The 24,686-nt window shown below is 46.9% G+C and overlaps 1 protein-coding gene across 1 annotated transcript in view; it reads right to left on the bottom strand.

The window, feature by feature from the left end:
* Nucleotides 1–23,163, bottom strand: part of FAM117A (family with sequence similarity 117 member A) — a gene marked incomplete at both ends in the record, with an annotated part of 57,753 nt that extends 34,590 nt beyond the window's left edge. The window contains one exon of the mRNA XM_080713720.1: nt 22,968–23,163. Within this exon, the coding sequence (XP_080569846.1) occupies nt 22,968–23,163 (196 nt within the window). The remainder of the gene's footprint in view (nt 1–22,967) is intronic.
* Nucleotides 23,164–24,686: the final 1,523 nt, after the last annotated feature.

The following is a 24,686-nucleotide window of genomic DNA, read 5'->3' as shown; positions in this document are numbered from 1 at the left end:
AGTGGGGGATAATCCTAGATTTGTGTGTTGGTGCTGGTAACTGAACCCAGGGGCATTCTACCTCTGAGCTATACTCTCCGCCCAATTTTATCTTTTATATTGAAACAGGGTCTTGCTAAATTGCTGAAGCTTGCTTTCGAATCTGCAGTCCTTCAGTCTCAGCTGCCTAAGTACTGGACTACAGGCAGGCACCACCACCCCCAACTAGACTGAAAGAATTTTAAGTTGCTGAGGCTGACCTCATTGAGATTAAAAAAAAAAAAAAAAATAAGCAAATAAGATCCTTGACTGCGTCCTGGGTCACAAATCCACCGGAGGGGAGATACTGAGCACCAGAAGATGTAGAATCACAATTAATTTCCTTAGGCATAATACTACTATGGTTATATGGAAGAATATCTCTATCCTTGGGTGATGTCACTGAAAGATGAAGTGTCATGATATATATATATATATATATATATATATGAGAGAGAGAGAGAGAGAGAGAGAGAGAGAGAAGAGAGAGATTGATTGATTTTGGTATTGGGAATTGAACCCAGGAGCAATCTTCCCCCCAAGCTAATTTTTTTATTTTTATTTATTTTTTTATTTTGGTGGTGCTGGGGATTGAACCCTCTACCCTGGGAGCTACACCCCACAAAACATTTTTTTTTTTTTTTTTTTTTTTTTGGTGGTACTGGGATGGAACCCAGAGGTTTTCTACCTCCGGGCTATACTCCCAGACCCATTTTACATTTTATTTGGAAACAGGGTCTCACTAAGTTGCTGAGAGCCTCACTAAGTAGCTGAGGCTGGCTTTGAACCTGTGCAATCCTCCGGTTTCAGCCTCCCAAGCGCGGGGGTTACAAGCGTGTGCCACCATGCCTGGCCAACCCATTTTTTTTTTATTCTTTATTTTGAAACACAGTCTCACTAAGTTACAAGGGCCTCATGTCCTCGAACCACAATCCTCCTAAATTAGCCTTTCCAAGTACTGGGATTACAAGACCATGCCACCACGCCCCGCTTTTACTTATTTATTTATTTTTATTTTTTAATTTTTTGTGGTTCTGGGGATGGAATTCAGGAGCATTCAACATCCAAGCTACACCCCCTGCCCTATTTTTATATTCTTTATTTTGAAACAGGGTCTCACTAAGTTGTGGAGGGCCTCACTAAGTAGCTGAGGCTGTCCGCAAACCACGATCCTCTGGTCTCAGCCTCCCGAATGCTGGGATTACAAGCATGTGCCACCACGCCCAGTAAGCTTTTATTTTTATTTTTGAAACAGGGTCTCCTCTCCCTAGGTTCGCGAGTCTCACTACTCGCTGAGGCTGTCCTCAAACCTATGATCCTCCTGTCTCAGCCTCCCAAGTACTGGGATTACAGGCATGCAACACCAAGCCTGGCTATCAGGACATTTGAAATTTACTTTCAAATAGTACTTGGGAGCCTGAGATAAGAAGATTACAAGTTCCCAGTCTCAACAATTTATCAAGATATCCTATTTCAAAATAAAAAGGTGCAGTTTAGTAGGAGAACACCTTGGGTTCAATTCACAATACTGCACGCGCACACACGCACACACACACTGTATGCAGGTATACATATATGGGTATCTCTAGACACATATACACAGATAAAACATAAGAGAGAAGACAGATAAGACAATTGTAGGAAAAGTTACCAAGTCTAGGAGAAGGATAAATAGGTATGCATAATGCTCACAACTTTTCTACAGGTTTAAAAAAAATTTCAAAATAAAGTTGTGAGAAAAAAGAAAAACTGACTTATTTTGAGAAGACAGAAATTTAATTCACTCCGCAGCAAGACCTGAAACCTTTGGCATTTCAACCTTGGCAGGTTGGAGCCAAATTCAACTGGGTCATTGCTCTGGACTCTGGTGGAAAGAGAAGGTGGACAAGAATAATGCCATGAAGGTTTTATTTAATCTGAGGCAAGAAATGCAAACTCACAAAAAGATGGAAGTCAAAGCCAGGTAAGATGAAGATAGTAAGTAAAAGAAGACATTAAGAAGTGTGTTGTAAGCCGGGCGTGGTGGCGCACGCTTGTAATCCCCGCGCTTGGGAGGCGGAGACAGGGGATCGCACAGGTTTGAAGCCAGCCTCAGCTGGCTTAAGAGACCCTGTTTCCAAATAATATATAAAATAGGTCTGGAAGTGTAGCCCGGAGGTAGAAGGCCCCTGGGTTCCATCCCCAGTGTTAGGTTCTGGACCCCCATACGGGGCAGGGGCGGGGCTGACCCGCCTACCCTGCGAGACCCAGGATGTTCCCACGGAAAGCCACTCCCCTTTGATAAAAAGGGGACGGCGGGATCGAGGAAGACAGAAGCCTGTGGGACAGAGAGATTTCTACATCCGTGGAAGGCTCTCTTCCACGTCTCCCCCACCCCCACCCCGCACCCGCGACACGGGGGTGGGGGAGGGAGCTGCCCGGGACTAATGGGCCGATCTAATAAAGGCTTATGGCACCTGCATGGGTAATCTCGCGTGTCTGTGGAATTTGCAAACCATACACCCAGTACCTCCAAAAAAAAAAGTGTGTTGTTGGGCTGGGCATGGTGGTGCACACTTATAATCCCAGCATTTTGGAGGCTAAGATAGGAGGATTGTAGTTTGCAAAGAGCCTCAGCTACATAGTGAGGTCTTTTGCAACTCAGCGAGACCCTATTTCAAAATAAAGAAAAACAGGGCTGGGGTATAGCCCAGAGGTAGAATGCCCCTGGGTTCCATCCCCAGTACTGCAAAAAAAAAAAAAAAAAAAAAAGTGCCTTGTCAGCTGGGCATGGTGGTGCATATCTATAATCCCAATTACTTGGGAGGCTGAGACAGGAGGATTGTAGGTTTGAAGCCAGCCTCAGCAATTTAGTGAATCCCTCAGCAACTTAGCAAGACCCTTTTTCAGAATAAAAGATTTAAAAGAGGTTGGGGTGTAGTTCAGAACGCCCCAGGGTTCAATCCCCAGTAAAACAAGAAAAAAGAAGTGTCATGTCATCCTAGGAACAAGACAAAATCTGTGGACAGAATTAAGACAGTCTTTGGGGTCCAGAACAGAATGGTGTTGGCTCTAACTTCAGATATACCAAGTCAAGTGACCCTATGCATCTACTTGCCCTTATTGCTCTTCAAAAGGAAACCAGTGAGACACTGGGTGAGAACCCAGGGAAGAGGGGCAAAAAGATAAGAGGGGTGGTTGCCCCAGGAGGAAGGCAAAACAAATTAGAATTTCCCAGTAGCCTTCTGTATGGGTGAACACGAAGGGCAGTGGAAGGGCTTTCGCTGGAAGGAGAGAGTCTGGCTAGACAAAAGCAAGAACTTGCTCATCAGAAACGAATGAGGAAGATCGTAGCATCTGCCCTGGAAGGCGCCGGGAAGAGGCCGTTACAAGTCCCAAGCTGTCTCAATATTCACTCCCTGAAGGCAGAAGGTCTGGCCAGATGAGTTAGAGCTTCCTTCAATTCCAGAGTTCCCTAACTTTTATAGAGTAAATAAAAGATAGTGACCAGCACAGCTAAGTTGAAATCTCAGAGCTCAGACTATACCTGGGGCCAGATAAAGAGAAAAAGAAAAAAGGCCAAAGTCAAATAGAGGCTTGCCTGATCTTGGCTGTGCTGTGGGCTCCCAGATGACCTCTCCCACCTCCTCCCCCAAGCAGAATATAAATATTTCTCGATTTTCCTGTGGCTAGCCATTAGCAGAAGGTCCAGCCGTGCGACTGGGTGAGCCGGGAGGGACGGACAGCAGAGCTGGGAGCTCAGGGGCAGTCCTGCCCACTTGCCACACCTCACTAGGTTGACCGGCAGGATCCTCTGCTCGTAACCCTGACTCTGATTCTTTGTTCTGTTCTGGGCTAGCGGAGAGAGAGAAAGTATTTAAAGAAACAACTGCTCAGTCAGACTCCTCGGGGCCAGGAAGGTCAGAGTCACAGAGTCTGCTCTGCCTTCAGGGTCTAAGTAAGATCCTATGAAGGTTCCTCTCCTCTACCCTCACATCCTTGAAAACCTGTGTGTACCATCTTGTTCCACTTGTAGAAAGTCTCCTCTGATCATCTTCAGCTTCTCATTTGAGCTCTACTCTGTGTCCCACCAGGGTGATTCCCTACTGAGGCCCTGACCTTCTAGAACCGACCTCAAACTAATGGCAAATTCCCATGCTGTGCCCTAGCTATGGAAAAACCCCAAAGTGTGCTGAGCAACATTTCAGGGTGGCCTCTGCTCTGGAGCCCTGGTCTTGCCACTTGTTCAGACTTCCTGAGAGAGTCACAAAGGTTATACAGTGCCTCCAGGGTAAACTAGTCTGAAAAACAAGATTAGATGGCCCTCCACAAAGAGCCTTGAATGTAAGGCATTGGGAAGATTTTTTTTCTACCCTCAACAGATGCCTGAGACCATTGATGGCTCCCTAACAGAAGGCTGAGAACCGAGTTACCTCCCACCTACACGTCCAAAGGCAGAGGAAGGCGTGGCTCCACGCATCACTGGAAGGTGAGTTACACCATCTTTCCCTGCATAGCGCAGGCTTTGGGTCTCATCTGATATCAGCAGCGGCTTCATGGTAATGTCCTCTTTTGTCAGATAGAGAAAAGCTTTCTCTTGAAAAGAGAGAATTTGATCCAGGAAAATATGGAATGTTAATTACCAATATGTCTAGATGTCTAGGTTGCAGCTATATCTCAGTGGTAGAATACTTGCCCAAGAAAGGCCCTGGGTTCCACGCTGGGCATGATGGTGCACCCTTGTAATTCCAGTACTTGAGAGGCTGAGACAGGAGGATCCAGGTTCACGGCCAGCCTCAGCTACTTAGTGAGGTCCTCTGCAATTTTAGTGAGACCCTGTTTCACAATGAAGAATAAAATCGGGTTGGGGATGTAGCTCAGAGGTAATATGCCCCTGGGTTCCATCTTCACTAACAAAAAACAACAAAAAAAAAAGGCCCTGGGTTCCATTCCCAGCACTGCAAAACAAAACAAAACAAACAAACAAACAAACAAAAAATAAACAAGAAGAAGAAGCCGGGCATGGTGACGCACACTTGTAATCCCAGCATTCGGGAGGCTGAGACCCGAGGGTCGTGGTTTGCAGACAGCCTCAGCTACTTAGTGAGGCTCTGTGCAACTCAGTGAGACCTGGTTTCAAAATAAAGAATAAGCCAGGCATGGTGGCGCACGCTTGTAATCCCAGCGCTTGGGAGGCGGAGACAGGAGGATCGTGCTAGTTCGAAGCCAACTGCACTGGCTTAAGAGACCCTGTTTCCAAATAAAAATATAAAAATAGGTCTCGGAGTATAGCCCGGAGGTAGAAGGGCTTCCAGGAACCCCAGTACCACCAAAAAAAAAAAAAAAAAAAAAAAAAAAAAAAAAAAAAAAACCTTTCAAAATAAAGAATAAAAAACAGGGCTGGGGGTATAGCTTGGAGGTTGAATGCTCCTGGGTTCCATCCCCAACCCGCAAAAATAAATAAATAAATAAAATAACACAAAACCAGTATGTCCTAGCCTAGCAGTTAGGACTAGAAGGCGAATGCTCTGCTGTCACAACCTCTGTAAGCCGAGGCGTTGCCGCTGGCACAGCAGCTCCTACACAGACATCTGAGCTTCAGACAACCTCACAGGAATCTGGGGGCAGCCTTTTCCCACCCTCCTCCATCTTGCCCTAACTGGCTCTCATCCACTTGGCACTTATTTTGGGGGTAGGAAAGAGAATAGAGGTAGCTAAGTGCAGGAGCAGGAGTAATAGCACAGTGCGTGCCCATGGATCCATCCATGTAACTGTCTGAGCCACGGGGGTGGGAGCATCCTCTGAGGACAACCGAACCACAGCTAGATGAAACAAGTCTAAGGCAGCAACAGGTAAGTGTTTCAGATGAAGGACATACCGGAAAACTTGAGATTTTCAGAAAACGGCCCTTCCGTATTAAGATGTATTATAGGGGTCGATGGGATCACAGGTTTGCGGTCAACCTCAGCAACTTAGGGGGATCATCAGTACTTTAACAAAACCTTCTTTCTAAATAAAAAATAAAAAGAGCTGGGTTGTGGCTTAGAGGTAGACTGCCCCTTGGTTATATCCCCAGTGAAAGAAAACAAGAGCTGGGCGTGGTGGCGCACACTTGTAATCCCAGCATTTGGGGAGGCTGAGACAGGAAGATCATGGGTTCGTGGACAGCCTCAGCTACTTAGTGAGGCCTTTGCAACCCAGTGAGACCCTGTTTCAAAATAAACGATAAAAAATACAGCTGGGGATGTAGCTCAGAAGTAGAATACCCCTGGGTTCAATCCCCAGTACCAAAAGAAAAAAGAAAAAGCATGCAAGCAAGCAAGCATGCGATTGAACAAAAGTAGGGCCAGGCATGGTGGTACCCACCTATAATCCCAGCTACTTTAGAGGGCAAGGCAGAAAATTGCGATCTTGACACCAGGCTGGGCAACTTAGCCAGACTCTGTCTCAAAATCAAATAAAAAGGGCTGGACGTGTAGCTCAGTGGTAGAGCACTTGTCTAGCATGCCTGGGCCCTGGGTTCAATCCCCAGCATCTCTAAAAAAGAAGAGTTAAGAGATAACGTCAGTAAGCAAAAACGACAGGAATCACCAGGCGTGGTGGCACACATCAATCCCAGTACTTGAGAGGCTGAGACAGGAGGATCGCAGGTTCAAGATCAGCCCCAGCAACTTAGTAAGACCCTGTTTCAAAATAAAATAGGGAGCTGGACATGGTGGCGCATGCTTGTAATCCCAGCATTTGGGAGGCTGAGACAGGAGGATCTTGGTTCACGGCCAGCCTCAGCTACTTTAGTGAGGCCCTTTACAACTCAGTGAGATGTTATTTCAAAATAAAGAATAAAAAATAAGACTGGGGGTGTAGCTTGGAGGTAGAATGCCTGAGTTCCATCCCCAGTACTGCAAAAAACAAAACAAAAAAACCCAGGGAGGCAGGCATGGTGGCGCATGGTTGTAATCCCAACATTTGGGAGGCTGAGACAGGAGGATCGCAGGTTCACGGACAACCTCAGCTACTTAGGCCTTTGCAATTCAGTGATACCCTGTTTCAAAATAAAGAATAAAAAATAGGGCTGGGGGTATCGCTCAAAGGTAGAATGCCCCTGGGTTCTATTCCCAGTACCACAAAAAATAAAATAAAATAAGGGAGCTGGGTGTGGTGGCACATGCTTGTAATCCCAGTACTTTCGGAGGCTAAGACAGATCACAGGCTCACAGCCAGCCTCAGCTACTTAGTGAGGCCCTCTGCAAGTTAGAGAGACACTAACTGCAGTTAGAGAGACACTGTTTCAAAATTAAAAAATAAAATAGGGCTAAGGGTATGGCATGGAGGTAGAATGTCCCTGGGTTCAATCCCCAGTACCACAAAAAAAGAAAAGAAAAGAAAAGAAAGGAATAAAGAAAGAAGACAGGAAGGCCTTTTCATTCAAGGGCCTTCAACGAGCAGAGACAGATGCCCAACATGTGGTTTGGTGTGAAAAAAAAGTGGCTGGGACACAATGGCAGGGGCTGATCCCCTAACCGCCTCACAATGACTCCCAGATCCAGCCCTCCTTGGACTCATGATGAAAGGAAGGTTTTCACTGACTCACAGTGGGCCGTCCCTTTTTTGTATAAGGTTGTAATTCCAGCCCTACTCGGTACAGCGTGCTGCAGTAAACCACACAAACACCCTCCCCAAGGCCCAAGACATTTCACAAGGTGATGCGTACCAACCGACTGGTCCACAGGTGAAAAGCTACTGGCTCAGGCCCATAGCCTGGCATCACATTCAAAACCAAACTCGTCGCTTTCTGCCTCGGACCTCTACTGTATAAATGTGGCTCTGGTGCAGAAGAGTTTTCCGATTTCATGTAACTTAAGAAATAAAGAGGCAGGTGAAGACCGGTGATAGCGTGTAATCTTGGTAAGGAAGCAGTTCTGCATGGAAAGTACCTGGACGTCCTGCACATCCTGCGAGTTGCAGCACACTGCTGCAACCCTGCTAGCTCCACTGCTGGGTCCATGCGAGACGGGAGCAAGGGACAGCAGGCATCCGACTAGCTCTCAAAATCTGATGCCAACTCCGTCCAGCTAGAGTAATAAGGACCACCTGCAGTCTTTAAGAGGCGGCCCACCTGAGGGTCAGTACCTGGGCCCAAACCCTGCCTCTACCCCAGCATGCTTTGTGAACTCAGGTGAGTCACCTAACTTTTCTGGGCATCAGTTCTTCCATCTGGTAAATGGGCTGGAAGGGGGGAGTAAGAGATGTTATAAAGATGTAGAAGAAAACTTCCATTCTAAAGAACTCCTGGTACACTCAAATTAGCCTAGCACATATCATTTGTTAAACATTTTATTTGGAAATCATTTCAAATTTATAGATGCAAGAATAAGAACAGTACACACAGTGCTCACACAATTTTACCTAGATTTGCCTAGTAATATTTCCCTCAGTTGCTTTACTATTGGTTTTCTTTCACATATACTGTTCTTTATACCTGTTCACAACTCTCACTCACATTCACACTTGGCATCTATTTGTGCTGACATGCACGTATACACACACACACACACACACACACACACACACACACACACACACACACTCCTTTGTGATTTGTTATGTGGTGTGCTGTTTGAAAAGCGCAGGAACTACCGGAGGGTGGGAGGCTACAGATGAAGAGAAAGTAAAGGAGGCCTCGCCGGGCAGAGATGGTCCCATGCTTGTCTCCCCTCCTACAACACACAGCAGGTGCTCAAGTGTTCTGCTTTCGAGTTGATTTAGTATGTAGAAAGGGATCAGGAAAAGTACAAAAAAGGTATTTAAGATTGTTACTTTTTCAAAAAACAACAAAACCCAAGAAAAAAACAACAACAAACATTTGTATGAACCATGGAAATATCTTTATTATACAGAAATATTTTTATAATATTTATCGTAATGAGACTTTTTTTTAACCTTAAGAGGCTGGGAAGTAACTGGTAAAGAAAGGTTCCACACAAACATATGGAAATTAAAACATGAAGGAATTCTATATAAAATCTGGTTTGGAGATAAGAGCTTAGAGGTTAGATACCGCTAAGAAGGAGGCCAGGCAATTCTCCCTGACACCACGACCCTAGACAGAGCTTCCTCCCAGAGTTCAAGTCCCTTTCTGGACACTTTCACGTATTACTAGGACCGCACTCCCAACTAACCAAAAGTAAGGAGAGAAGGACAAGCTTGGGCAGATCACGTGCCCCCAGGCCGCATTCTCACCAGAAGGGGGCAGGTACCAGGGCTCCCATAAATGGAGGACTAAGTTGTCATCCTGGCAGAGTGCCACTTGCACCCGTGCCCCAGCCCCAGCAATGCACCGCCCACATTTTTTCCCAGGTGCTTTTTGGTTTCGCATAATAAAGCCACCCTGAGCATGCCTCCATCTGAGCTCTATCTGAGCATATCTCCTTGACAAGGCCCCAGCTTAGTAACCATGACCATGACCACACAGAGGCAGGAATACCCTGTCTGCCCCGTGCCCTACCAATTCCTGGTTAGCTACTCATTCCACATGAAAATGCTTCCCTCAGACCAGCTAGGAACACTCTAGAGCCAGGCACGGTGGGGAACACTTGTAATGCCAGTGCCAGTACTTGGGAGGCTGAGACAGGATGAGCGCAGATATGAGCATCAACCTAGACTCTCTTTCAAAGTAAAAATAAGATAGGGCTGGGGGTGTAGCTCAGAGGCATAATGTCCCTGGGTTCAAACCCCAATGCCCCCCACCCCCACACAGACAAAAAAAAAACCCTCACATGTAGAGTAAGGTGGTCACCATCATCTTTCAATTCTCTATACCTGTCTGTACCTCATAGGGAAGTACACGGGGTGGAAAGCCTGGAATGTAGATGGTCACCTTGAAGTGCTGAAGGTAGAGACTTCTTTGCAGCACAATTTTCAATTATTCTTTTTTTTTTTTTTTTTGCGGTATTGGGGATGGAGCCCAGGGGCATTCTACCTCCAAGCTACACACCCAGCCCTATTTTTATTTATTATTATTTTATTTATTTATTTATTTTTGGTGGTATTGGGGATAGAACCCTTCTACCACCGGGCTACACTCCCAGACCTATTTTTATATTTTTCTTTGGAAACAGGGTCTCTTAAGCCAGTGAGGCTGGCTCGAACCTACGCGATCCTCCTGTCTCCACCTCCCAAATGCGGGGATTACAAGTGTGTACCACCATGCCTGGCTTTATTCTTTATTTTGAAACAGGATCTCACTGAGTTGCAAAGGGCCTAAGTAGCTGAGGCTGTTTTCGAACCTTTAATCCTCCTGTCTCAGCCTCCCCAATGCTGGGATTACAAACATACACCACCACACCTGGCTTCAATTATCTTTTAAGGTCAGCTTAACAAATGAATCTGCTCCTGGAATACAGGTAAACAGAAGGGAAACAGAGACTGATGTGTAAGGCAGGTAATGGGGATGGCAGCCTGGAATGAAATTTAAAACAGACCCCTTATCCATATAGAGGGAAGAGTCCTTTGCTCAGTAAAACGCAAGAGTTTTATCAGTCACATGGTCTTGGGCAAGTTACTTCCTTTTCTGGGCCTTGGTTTCCTTATCTGCAAAAACCAGGAAGTGCCACCTGCGCCTGCATGACAGTTATGAGGGTGAATGAGAGACACCTGAGCACCCACTGTCAGCCCCAGAGCTAAACAAATGGAACACACTGTCAAAACTAAAGCCATCTGCCCTGGGTTCAATCCCTAGTACTGGGGAAAACAAAAACAACGACAAAAAAAACACTAAAACTATCCAGAGTTTCACGTTCTCTGAAGAATACAGGTGGACTGGGGGCCTTCCGGAGTTGGAGCCACAGCTTTCTGCTGTAGAAGCAGCTGTTTCAGTTTTCTGCGATGAGCACAGAACCACCCAGGATTGTGGCTCCGCTGAGAAAGCGTCTGGGGCTATTCTCAGCCCTGAGATGTGCGCGTCCCCCATGGACGCGGCTCCCATAGCCCTCCTCTCCCCACTTTCCACCCAGTCTATGTGACTTCCTGTGCAAGCCCTCTGGTCGCATCCCCTCTACCATTTTACTTATGACCACACCCACCCCACCCGCAGCTCCTGTGCCTATCTGATGGGCACAAGTTAAACAGACAATCCCTAAACCAGGGCCGTGCAGCAGGTTTCTGCCAGCCTGCAGCTGTGGGGCAAGGGAATGCACGTGTTATCAGCAGTGGTTCTCTCAAAGTCGTGTGGGCGATCAAACAGGCATGGAGCACAGAAAACTCTTAAAGGGAAGGGAGTGTGGAGGAGGGAAGAGAAACTGCCTATCCTCCTAATCACGTTTTCACTCTGTTCAAAGTTATACCAGGCTGAGAACGTTTATAAAGCCATTTTGACTAAGCCACCAAACCCATGGTTGGCAGCTTCAAGGAAGAACAAAATCTGAACCAGTGACTTCTGCACACACCTGTTCTTTCAGTACTTGGGAGGCTGAGAAAAGAGGATTGCAGGTTCGAGGCCAGCTTCTGCAAATTAGTGAGACCCTGTTTCAAAATAAAAACATAGCTGGGCATGGCGGCACATGCTTATAATCCCAGCATTTGGGAGGCTGAAAGAGAGGATCGCGGTTTGAGGACAGCCTCAGCTACTTAGTAGGCCCTTTGCAAGTCAGTGAGACCCTGCTTCAAAATAAAGAATAAAAAATAGGGCTAGGGGACTGATAATAAGCATTTCTCCATTTGGTTGGAGAAAAGGAAGAAAACGGTTATCACTGTATGGTGCTTGGTTTCTATCCTGAGCTTACCTGGGAGGCCACCCAAGGACCTAGGAAGTCACTGACTCATTTTTGGGGGTTGGGAGGATACTGGGAATTGAACCCAGGGGCATTCTACCCCTAGCCACACCCTAGCCCTACTTTATTTTTATTTATTTATTTTGTGGTCTGGGGATGGAACCCAGGGGCATTCTACCTCCAAGCTACATCCCCAACCCTATTATTATTAGTTTGTATTTGTGTAGGTGGGGCACTATGGATTGAACCCAGAGGCATTCTACTTCCCAGCTACATCCCCAGCCCTATTTTTATTTTTATTTAGAAACAGAGTCTCATTAGGTCGATGAAAGTCTTAACTATTTGCTGATGCTGTCCTCGAACCTGCAATCCTGTCTCAGACTTCCAAGTACTCTAATTACAAGCTTAGGTCACTACTCCTGGCTCTTACTTGTGTGTGTGTGTGTGTGTGTTTTGTTTTCTGTGGTACTGGGGATGGAACCCAGGGGCATTCTACCTCCAAGCTACATCCCCAGCTCTATTTTTTTTTTTTTTTTTTTTTTTTTTTGCGGGTCTGGGGTGGAACCCAGGGGGATTCTACCACGCAGCTACACCCCCAGCCCTATTTTTTTATTCTTTATTTTGAAACCAGGTCTCACTGAGTTGCAGAGGGCCTCACTAAGTAGCTGAGGCTGTCTGCGAACCACGATCCTTTGGTCTCAGCCTCCCGAATGCTGGGATTACAAGCGTGCGCCACCATGCCCGGCTTCATCCCCAGCCCAATTTTTCATTCTTTATTTTGAAACAGAGTCTCACTGAGTTGCAAAGGGCCTAAGTAGCTGAGGCTGTCCAGATATCATGTCCTGTCTCAGCCTCCCAAACGCTGGGATTACAAGTGTGTGCTGCAATGCCCAGCTACATTTTTATTTTGAAACAGGATCTCACTAGGTTGCAGAAGCGGGCCTTGAACCTGCAATCCTCCTGTCTCAGCCTCCCAAGTACTGAAAGAACAGGTGTGTGCAGAAGTCACTGGTTCAGATTTTGTTATCCTGTCTTTCCTTGCTACATGGCATAACAGCACGAAGGAGCTGGCACGAATCTACCTGGAGTGAAAGGACATCCTGCATTCATCTCAGTCTCTTCCCTCATCGCTCACAACTACTTCTAAGCCTAAAGACAGGTAGGCCTTTTTTTTTTTTTTTTTGCTATATTGGGGGTGGAACCCAGGGGCATTTGACCTCCAAGCTACCCCCCTCCCGGCCCTATTTTTTATTCTTTATTTTGAAACAGTGTCTCACTGAGTTGCAGAGGGCCTAAGTAGCTGAGGTTGCCCGCGAACCACCATCCTTCTGTCTCAGCCTCCCAAATGCTGGGATTACAAGCGTGCGCCACCACACCCAGCTTGTCAGGTAGGCTTTTTAACAAAATCCTACATCTTGGCTATTTCCTGGGACCCATGTGGTTAACTGCCCAAGCTCATCCTCTGGCTTTAAGTGTGTCGGAAAGACAACCCACAGGCCTGGCAATGACATTGATGGAAATGCCACATCTTTGCCACGAGCTGGGCTTCAAGCCCAGTGACCAGGATGAATAGGAGGCCAGTGATTTAAAGACAGAGTCTGAACACTTCAGAGGGTTTTGCCTCCTGAGTAGCTGAAGAGAGGTGTTGTAGAGGGGAAGCAGTGTCTGGAGACCAGAAGCGAGAAAGACCATTACAAGTGAGAGGGGGAGGTGTGGCTCCCTCTCCCCACCCCACTGCCTTTCCAGCAACTCAATCCAACAAGTATTTATTGAGCATGACACTCCCCATCTGCCCTGGCCCTCCCTCTGCAAAAACACTCAAATCTGTTCGAGCTGCAGGGTGAGTTCCATTGCACTCGAACTTGAAACATGAGGTACCTACCTCTTAAAAAGGCAGCACTCAGTTTCCATGATGGAGAAGGGACTTCAGAGGTTTGAAAAATGTAAGGAATACAGCTAACCAGACAAGACTACAGCATCACTTTTTTTTTTTTTGCAGGGGGTGGTGGTATTGGGGATTGAACCCAGGGCCTGGCACATGTTCTACCATGGAGCTATGCCCCCAGCCTCAACAGTGTCATTTTTGCACAGGAAGGGAGAGAAGAGAGTAAAAATGTAAACATCCCAGTAGTGCTCACCACACACCAACTATTCCTTCACTCTATGCCTCCTCCAGCTGAATTCCTATTTTGTGCACCTGTGGCACGCCAGCGTCTGTTTTGGAGTTCTGTACTGAATCCCACTTTGGCCTTTAAGGACATAACACTTCAGTACTCTCTTGCAGGTCTTCATTTAGAATCAGATAAGGGATCCAAGTGGCAGAGCTGGTGGTAGGCTAGGCTACTTCCTAACAAGCATGGTTTCCGGGGGAAAGTGGCCCACCATTTGCAGGATAGGGAGCTCAGGGTCAGAGAGCAGGAACTCAAAGTTACAATTCTGCTTTGCCAAATCCTGTCCCTCATTTGAGAAGCCTTGCAGAAAATACTCCCCCAACTCCAACCTCAGACAAACTGCTTCAGAGCACCCAAAGCCCTGGGAGGAGAAATCCCAGGCCTTCCCGCCTCTCTAGTGCTTTTATTTGGGAAAGTATAAACTGCTAATGCACAGGGGCTGAGCCCAAGGCGCTCCAGACACCCAAGGTCAGCTGGCTGGGGCTCAGACGCAAGCCCACAGACCTGTGTGCCTGAACAGGGCAGGGTAAATGTCTGTACAAGGCCTGGACTTCAGTTCCAGGTCCCCAGGGCTGGACTTGAAGTTTTCCTATTATGAAATACTTTGATAGCATTCTTTTAAGTTCATTAAAGCCACCCTTGATTGGCTGTGGTGCTCCCACACAGAAAAGTCAAGTGAGGCTTACTCGGGCCTGAGGATAAGATTTGAGTGACTCCAAAGCTACACATTCAGCTTTGCTGTGACCCTTGAGGGAGAGCAAAGTGCCAGAAACCCAGGTGGTCCGGTGGGCAACATGAACTGGAGATCTGCGTGTCCCAGCCAGCCGCACCAGAGCCTCCAGCACAGAGCTGTGCTCAGGAACCACAGCCCCTTCCCAAGCTCCACGTGGCTGCAGGGGAACTGGAGCACAGATAATTTAGGAACTTCAAATATCATCCCGGGCTCTTTCCTCTCTGAGATTAGATTTGTTTTTTACCTAACCATGTGAAAACATTTGGCTAATGTTTGGTTAATTCATACCCTGCGAACCAAATAACGGAATCCTCCAAGAACATGCAATTCCAGCACAGGGGAAACTGACCAGATTTCCCTCAGCCTTTCTTGGCTTCCACTACTCTTCCCTAACCCCCCCTTTTTATGTGGTGCTGGGGATGGAATCCAGGGGCATTCTACCTCCAAACTACACCCCCAGCCCTATTTTTTATTCTTTGTGTTTGGTGGTACTGGGGGTGGAACCCAGGGGCCTTTTCTACCTTCAGGCTATAATCTCAGATCTATTTTATACTTTCTTAGGAAACAGGGTCTGACTAAGTTGCTGAGAGCCTCGGTCAATAGCTGAGGCTGGCTTTGAACCTGCGCAATCCTCCTGTCTCAGCCTCCCAAACTATGGGATTACAAGCGTGCGTCACCACGCCCAGCCTATTCTTTATTTTAAAACAGGGTCTCACTGAGTCACAAAGTGCCTAAATAGCTGAGGCTGTCTGTGAACCACGATCCTCCTGTCTCATCCTCCCAAATGCTGGGATTACAAGCGTTGCACCACCACACACCACTCCCTGTTCCTTTTTTCTACAGCAGGAAAGAGCAGCTTCCATCTTGGAGGAGGAGAGAATTTACTAATCTGCAAAGACACTAACTTACTGCTGGGTATTGGCCTGTGCTTTGGACCGGGAAGGAAAAGCCAGGTTTCTCCTTTAAGTCCTGAGGAGGGTTCTACAGTCCCCACAGAATAAGAGGTTAAGAACAGTTAGAGCACTTGAATTAGTGTCAAAGAGCTTTTCCTTTCTTCTTTCTGGTACTGGGAACTGAACCCAGGGACATTTTACCTGGAAGCTACAACCCCAGCCCTTTTATTTAATTCATTTTAAAACAGGGTCTTACTAAGTTGCTGAGGGTATTACTAAATTGCTGAGGCTGACCTTGAACTTGTGATCCTTCTGTCTCAGCCTCCCAAGTCCTGAAATTATAGCATGTGCCACTGTACCTGGCTTCAAATAGTATTTTACATATGTGACAGTATTCGATAAGAAATCCAAAATGAGAGCTGGGCATGGTGGCGCACACTTGTAATCCCAGAGCTTGGGAGGCTGAGACAGGAGGATCGCACAGGTTCGAAGCCAGCCTCAGCTACTTAGTGAGGCTTTCAGCAACTTAGTGAAACCCTGTTTCAAAAAAAAAAAAAAAAAAAGGTCTGGGAGTATAGCCCCGAGGTAGAGAAAGCCTCTGGGTTCAACCCCCAGTACCACCAAAAAAAAAGAAAGAAATCCAAAATGAGACCTGCCCTCAGGATATGACACACTATGATATCTGAACCTTTTGACAGAAAGGCTCTATGTGAGATCAGTGAGAACCTGGAGGAGGATGCTCTAACAATTCCACTGAGATCAAGGAAGAGTGGGGCCCTGGGCTCATCACACCATTCAGTATATACTGAATTCAGCAGAGAATGCAGGCACAGTGTTTGCTTGGCTATTATAGCCTACCCACAGCCAGGTTTGGTGGTGCAGGCTTGTCACGCCAGTACTTGAGAGGCTGAGACAGGAGAATTAAAGGTTTGGGGCCAGCCTCAGTCAGGTACTTAGGTCTTCTGCAATTTAGTGAGACCCTGTTTTAAAATAAAGAATAAAAAAAAAAAAATAGGGCTGGGGTGTAGCTCAGAGGTAGAATGCTCCTGGGTGCAATCCCCAGTACTTAAAAAAATTAAAAAATGTTTTGTAATCCCGCCTCAAATTTCCTAGAGACCCATATCTGGAGGTCTGGATGTTCCTCTTACCACCACACCACACTGATGTTCTCACCCCTCCCCTACTGACCTCAGAGTGTTTTAGGTCTTAGTGCTATCATATTTATGTAAAGAACTTCCCATACTATATAATCCTGTGCTCGTCACAATACTGAAGACATGGACCCCACTCCTTTGTGTACCAAAGAGGCAGCAGTTAGGTGACAGCATTTAAGATAACATTTAAGAGTCAGATGTTTCGCTGCTGCATTTTGCTGACCACGTGCCTAGAGCTGGCAAAACTGTCAAAAGCAGCAGTTAGCAGTGTCAGGCCACCAAGAGCCTGGGGTTTTAATGATTCCCAAATAGAGGCTGCCTCAATCACAGGTTGCAGAAGGGCAACTGTAATTCCGAAAGGAATTCAACTGTACCCCCCCACCCAAGCCTCATGATAGCGAGATGGCTCCTTGGCAGAGAAAGTTTCCATTCTAGCGGGGAACAGTGGCACACAGCTACAATCTCAGTACTTGGGAAGGTGAGACTGGAGGATTGCAGGCTCGAGGCCAGCTTCAGCAACTGGTGAGCCTCTGTTTCAAAATAAAAAGGGATGAGGGTGTAGCTTGGAGGTAAAATAGCCCTGGGTTCAATCCTCAGTACCAAAACAAAAACATAAAAAAAAAAAGAAATTTCTAGCTGTATTCTAATCTCCAGGCTAGTCCAACACTAGAGGCCAGAAAGACCACAGCTTGATGAGGACTTTCTCCCTGGATCGCTAATCTACAACCTCCTCGATATGCCTCCATACCTATCTAAACAACCATCCCCCAAGCGCTAAGTTTTTAAAGCACTGCAAGAAGAGGAGCTTAATAATTACCAACAGCATTGCTAATAACAATGCTGCCTTATATTGAAGAAACAGCCAACCTCAGGAACCCAATCATTTGACATAACTACCCTTCCTATGTCCCTGTAGGGAAGCCAGAATTTCAGGGCAACCAATGACTACTGCCAGTTCTCGGTGATCTGTTCAGAAAACTAAAAGGTAGTTAAGAAATATTCAAAATTGAAGATACTGCCTAAGGTAATTTCCATTTGACTGTGAAATGTGTTCACTACAGTATGAGTTGTTAGGGTGAGCAGAGGGGAACCTAAAGGAAGTGGGAGAGCAAATTTGCCTAACAGTTAAGCTTTTATGTAAATTCAAATTAGCTCCATCTACTGAACACATGTCACCTGACAACAGTGGGGGTGGGGAGTCTGGATTCAAACGTGCTCATCTTCCACAAACACGGAGATCTGACTGGAAGCAGATGGCCCCTTTCCTCTAAAGTGATGGGGCATAGGCTGGTTAGTGTTCTTTACCCTCCAAGATTTTCTAAGGAAGTAAATATTATGCACATCTGTAACTGCTCCCCATCTAGGAGTACTGGTTGGGTGCACCGTTCAGGACAAGGGCAGGCAAACTTTCCTGTAAGGGGTCACAACAGTGAATATTTTAGGCTTTGTGGATAGTCTCTATTACAACTACTCAGTGCTGCCACTCAGAGCAAGAAAACAGCCATAGATAATACCTACAGGAGCTGGGCATCCTGTCCCACACCTGTAATCTAGTACCTGAGAGGCTGAGAGGAGGGGTCAATCACACAGAGAGACCTTATTGCAAAATTAAAAGGGCTGGGGAATGTCCCTTGGGTTCAATCCTTAGTACAAAAAAAAAACTTCTAAGAAGCTCAATGTTTAACACCTGCAGGTGAACACCTGCATTCCTAGTATTTGAAAGGCTAAGATAAGAATATGTTAGGTTTAAGGCCAGCCTTAGCAACTTAGCAAGGTCCTCAGCAATTTAGGAGACCCTGTTTCAAAATAAAAAATAAAAACCGGGCGTGGTGGCACACGCTTGTAATCCCAGCATTTGGGAGGCTGAGACCAGAGGATCACGGTTTGCGGACAACCTCAGCTACTTAGTGAGGCCCTCTGCAACTCAGTGAGACCCGGTTTCAAAATAAAGAATAAAAAAATAGGGCAGAAGGTGTAGCTCAGAGGTCGAATGCCCTTGGGTTCCATCCCCAGATCCGCAAAAAAAAAAAAAAAAATAAAATAAATAAATAAAGCTGGGCATGGTGGTGCATGCCTGTTATACCAGTACTTGGGAGCTGAGACAGGAGGGTCACAGGTTTGAGGACAGCCTCAGGAATTTAGTGAGACCCTGTTTCAAAATAAATAATAAAAAAAAATAGGGCTAGGTGTGTAGCTCGGAAGTAGAATATGCCTGTGTTCCACCCCCCAATACCGCAAAAAATAAATAAATACATAAAAAGGGCTAGGGGTGTACCTCAGATATAGAATGTGCCTGGGTTAAACACTCAGTACTAAATAAATAAATAATAAAATAGGGCTGAGGGTGTAGCTCAGAGGTAGAATACCTTTGGGTTCAATCTCTAGTATCAAAAACAACCACAAAACAACAACAACAACAAAACATAACACCTAAAGGAAGAATGTGGCTGTGTTCCAATAAAACTTTATTCACAAAAACTGGCAGAGCTATGTAGGATATGGCCTAGAGTATAAATGCCAACTACTGGTTTTAAGAAGATTCTGGTGGGTAGAGGAGGTTTCAAGGCAAAATTTGGTTCCCCAGGCAGCCATCTAGCCCCAGTACAGAAATAATTAGCAAAGTCTGATTAAACATTGTCAGGGCTGAGGGTGTAGCTCAGTGGTAGAGTGCTTGCCTAGCATGCACACAGGACCTGGGTTTGATCCTCAGCACCACAGAAACAAAACACAAAACAGAACAAAACAAAAACCCTGTTATCTCCATTCTAGGAGTATAGAAACAAGAAGCACTAAACAAGATAGGGAAGACTGAAACCCAGAAAAAAATCACCTCCTAGTCCTGTTCTGTTATCGGTGCTCTGGAAGAACACAAGTTAGCAGCCTCTTACTGACCTAAGACACAAAAGAGAATTTAATTTAAAGGGCAACCGCAGTAAGCAATTTATCCTGGGTTTCTACTACCCGCTAGTGGCTCTTAGCTTTCTTAGAGTTGGCCCTCATTTTTCTCTCCACTGTCTCAGCCTTCTTCACTCCCAGCTCAGGCTCATAAAAATGAAGTCGTTCCTCACATGAAGATAGCCCTTCTGGACAAATCCTGCTCTTTATACCATAACCTTTTTTTTTTTTTTTTAACAAGGTCTAATATATCTAGTCGAGAACACAGTAGGGTGTGCGGTATGGAGATAACTGCCCAGCCCTGGGTGTTACGTCACCGTGGGATGAGAGACAGAAAGAGTGACGACACTTAATTGTTCCTGAAACCCAGTCTCGGCTCACAGGCCTTTTTAAACAGTTGGATCTCAGAGCCCTGTTTAGAAAGCTCATTTTAAAAGATGAGGGAATAAAAATGCAAGAGGAGGCCCTGAAATTCTGAAACCTGCAGTACTGGTTTCACACCCATCTGGGTTTGCTCTTTGAAGCCTGAAAAGGCAATGGGCTCTGGCCAACAGTGCTTTCACCCTGGCTTGGCTGAGGGGGTAACGACAATATAAGCAGCAGCAAACACTTCTTGCAGCACTTGCTGAGAGCCAGGCACTGTTGTAAGCACTCTGTGAACTTATCTGATTCTTATGATGTTGGTGTTATTGTCCACAGATGAGGTACAGAAGTAACTGCCTTACACCACCCAGCTAGTAAATGGCAGAACCTGAGTTGAGAACCTAGGCATTCTGGTTCCCAATGCCATTCTCTTACTGGCTAAAAACGGTAAGGGGTCACCTCTATCACAAATGTCCTACTAGCCTAGAGGCCCTCCTGCTACTTCCCAAGCCAAGGAATAAAAACTACCTGAACATACATGAAGGTTGACGTTAACATGGAGGTCTGATATGCCCCCACACCAAAGGCTAGGCATATTCCTCTAATGCCCAGTCATAAGACCACAGGCTCAGGCTATTCTTGCCTTCCATTTTCTCTCTCCTCCCTTACTGAAAATCTACCATCCATTAAGCAAATGCCTTATTGGTACCTCTAGGATATTAACAGACAAAGAAACTATTGATCAGCTCAATATATGATTCCATTCACTTTGCCCCCAAGTCACCTAACAAGTTATGCAGGGCTCTCTTCCTGTGCTTTTATCAGATTCTAAGGACCGCGGATGCTACAAAAAGGAGCAGGCTGCTGGGCGTGGTGGTGCACGCTTGTAATCCCAAGATTCAGGGGGCGGACTAAAAAAATAGGTCTAGGTGTGTAGCTCGTAGGTACAATGCCCTGGGTTTGGGTTCCATCCCTGGTACCGCAAAAAATAAAATGAGCGGGTCATGTGAAGAACCCAGGCATCTAAATGTACCTTCTTCCCCTTTGGACAAAATCTACCAATATTTGTCCTTTAAATTTTAGCCCCGCAGTAGGAGTCACAAAACAGGATTGCTAATCAATCTCTAGCTACTACACAGGCCAGCTTTCTACTGATTTCTAGTAAAGTGATGACTGTTCTGGTGCTTGTTGTTCCACTAAGTTCCCTTGGTTTCAAGGAAGCCCAAACAAAATCAACAGGTTTTTTGTTTTTATTTATTTATTTTAGTGTGTGTGTGTGTGTGTGTGTGTGTGTGTGTGTGTGTGTGTTACTGAGGATTGAACTCAGGGGCATTCTACCTCTGAGCTCCACCCCCAGCCCTATTTTTATTCCTTATTTTGAAACAAGGTCTCACTGAGTTGCAAAGGGCCTCACTAGTATCTGAGGCTGACAGGGAGCCCAGATCCTCCTGTCTCAGCCTCCCAAATGCTGGTATTACAAGCATGCGCCACCACACCCGGCAAATCAACAGGTTTCTAGTCTTCTGGTTTACTTTATAGCTCCGGATAGGCATGAGTTTGGGCACTGCCTTCTACACCACCAGATTTTACACATACTTTTACTATTCGGTCACCATCTTGCTACCAGATTTGACCAAAGTTCTGTGTTCTAAGATGTGACGCTAATGTATACAGTGAGGTCCAGACAGACTTGGGGGCTTTTTACCTCAAAGACCCAATTAATCCCATTCCTACCTAGTAAGGAACTGTAACAGCTTTACTTTCCAGGGGGAAATGTGGAGCAACTAAGCTTAGTAATCACCAAAAGCTCAAGAGACTGTGGTTTAGAGAATGCCATTAACCATTAAGATGGCAGAGACCATGACTTCTGTACATTTGGTACAGACTCAGGCTTTGGAAGTGTGCAGTGATCTTTTCACATCTGGTGCGAATCAAATGCAAGCCTCACTTTCAACTTATTGCCAACCTCCTCAGCAAGTAGGTTCCTTTTCCGTTCCTACGTGCCTACGTTTGTGGGTCCCCTCACAGCTCTCAGTGTGAAAGCAAGATGAAGCCTGCACCTCCTTAGTTTCCCCCACACCCACTACGTCAAGCTGCTATTAAGAAACCGTTTCGGTGCTGTTCAGAAAGTGGGTTATTTGCCACAGCGTACTTGATTGTAGCCCTCACCCCACTGCCACGTTGACTGGCAATGCTCAGGACAAAACAACCTTGGCGGTGGGGGTGGGGTGGGGGGAAGGGGCATAAAGCCCAGGTTCTATGCACATGCACACACTACACAGGATGGTTGGAACGAGACCGCCATGTAAAGCAGGTCAATGATCTGGGAACACGAACTTCCAGGCCACACCGAAAGGAATGTAGGGAATCGGGAGCGGAGCGTCTGCACCGCTGCAAGAGCCGTTAAACTAACTTATTTCGACCGGCTGGGATTAAATCGGCTGAAGGAGGTGACAAAAAGGGGAGCGCACGTGAAGTGGTGGAAAAAGAACTCCAGAGCTGTGGAGAGGGATGCTGGGGCCAGACTCCAGCAAAGTAACACATGGCTCCACGGGCTCTCCTCCATGCCCCTCCCCCTCCCTGCAGGCGTCCAGCGCCCCCCGGCTCCTCGCTGGGAAGCGGCTCTGCGCAGGGCGCCCCACCACACGCCACTCTCCACACCTCGCCCCCCCCACCCCCCCGGGTCTTCCACTTACCCCCGTGCGACACCTCGGCTGGCTTTTTGGTTACGCCCCCAAGGCCAGCCTCCATCTGCCAGGTCCCTCCCCTCACCTTCAGTCCGGGACGCCCTGCATGCTCGGTCCGGGGCTGCACCCCAAGTTTCCGTAGCCTCTGGCTCTCGCTCCCTCTACCCTGGCAGCCTTCGCGCGCCCCCTTTCTCTTCCCTCGCCCCCATCCACTTCCCCTTCACACTTCTCCCTGTACCCCTCCCCCCGAGAGCGCCCCCTCCCCCAACGGCTCCTCCCCCAGCACCCGTTCCAGGCCCTGCTCACCTGCTCGGCCACCCCCGTCCCGGCGCTGGTGCGGCTGCTGCAGCTGGAAGGGGACTGTGGCCCTGAGCGGCTGCAGCCCAGCCCGAGGGGAGCCGGCGGGGGCTGGTGGAGAGCAGCCTCGCCGGAGACCCCCCGCCCCTCCACGCCCCGGCCCCCCGGCACCTCCGCCTCTGCCGCCCGCTGCGGCCCCCGCCATCGTCCGCCCGGCAGCCCGCCTGCCTCGGCCCCACAGCGAGCCCCACACAGCCCCCCAACCCCCGCCGCCGCTGCTTATCTGCCCTACGGGGCGGGGGCCAGCCCCCTCGGCTCAGAGCTCTAATTGGCCTACAGAGCCCCAGGCCCCCCCCACAGCCAATCCACGGTTGGCTCTTCCTTTCCCAAGGATGATTGGTCGATATGCCTACCGATCCAAACGAAGACCCCACCCCTGCCTGCTTTCCTACGTCCAAGAGGCAGTCAATTGGTCCGTCTGGAAGAGGGCTGGCTCTCCAGCACCACCAATGAGAAGTCTCAGAAAGTGGGAGCGTCACACCCAGTCCCAGGTAGTATGCAAATATATGTCACGTGACGTCAGGCTGTGCTGGGGAAGGGGTCCGGTGTTAGGTTCGAATCACTAGTAAAATCTTTATGGAGGGCAGTGTCAGACTTTAAGCAGTTGAGTCCCAGTAGCACCGAAAAAGCAATAACTTGAAAAGGCATTACTTTTACTTTAACCTAAAAACATTAGTTTTAAACCCTCATTAGGATCTGTGCTGCTTGCAAGCTCCAAAATAAAATTCTATAAAGTTTGCATATCATTTGCATGTGATTTGCATTATATTCACGAATTTAATGGCTACTTCGCCTCATGTGACATCCACATTTGTCTTTCTCCATGTTGCCAAGTCCCTACTTGGGGTTGATCCAGCATTTAAAAAAACAGCTGTTAGCCTGTAAATTAAATGGAGACTCTGCTAGGGAGCTGAGAATTTCCTTTCAAGGTCGTCCATTCCAAATCTACCTCAGTAGAGTGGCAGGGGCAAAATGATTAAAAAACTTGCTCAGGTTTGCAAAGTGACTCCATTAGCAAATCCGGGTTTTCCCAGTTCAATGCTCTCTGACTACAAGTCAAAATGAGACAGGATGGTCCCAAAAGAGAATGCATGTAGTCGTAAAAATCACATGCTAATACTGTATATGAAGGAATCTGGGAAATAAAACAGCATTTAAAATACTATTAGCCAGGCCTGGTGGCACACACCTCTAATCCCAATACTTAGAAGGCTAAGAAAGGAGGATTGCAAGTTTGAGGACAGTCTCAGCAATTCAGTGAGGCTATCAGCAACTTAACTGAGACCCTGTTTCAAGATTAAAATATAAAAGAGGGCTGGGAGTGTAGATCAGAGGTAGAATGCCCCTGGGTTCCATCCCCAATTGGGAGAGTGAAGGGGAGGGAGGGAGGGAGGGAGGGAGGGAAAGAGAGAGAGAGAGAGACAGAAAGACAGACAGACAGACACACTATTAAAAAGTATTAGGAACCAGGTGTGGTGGCACAGGCTTGTAATCCCTGCACTTGGGAGGCAGAGACAGGAGGATTGCACAGGTTTGAAGCCAGCCTCTCTGACTTGAGAGACCCTGTTTCCAAGTTTAAAAAAAGTATTAGTTTTCAGTTAAAGGCATGGTAATGCACACTTATAACATATTCCAGTATATTATATATACTCCAATATATATACTCCA

This window comes from Muscardinus avellanarius (genome assembly GCF_963383645.1).
Source record: "Muscardinus avellanarius genome assembly, chromosome: 16".
Taxonomy (NCBI): Eukaryota; Metazoa; Chordata; class Mammalia; order Rodentia; family Gliridae; genus Muscardinus; species Muscardinus avellanarius.
Note: the sequence above shows the minus strand (reverse complement) of the source record. Positions and strands in the feature narration are given on the sequence as shown.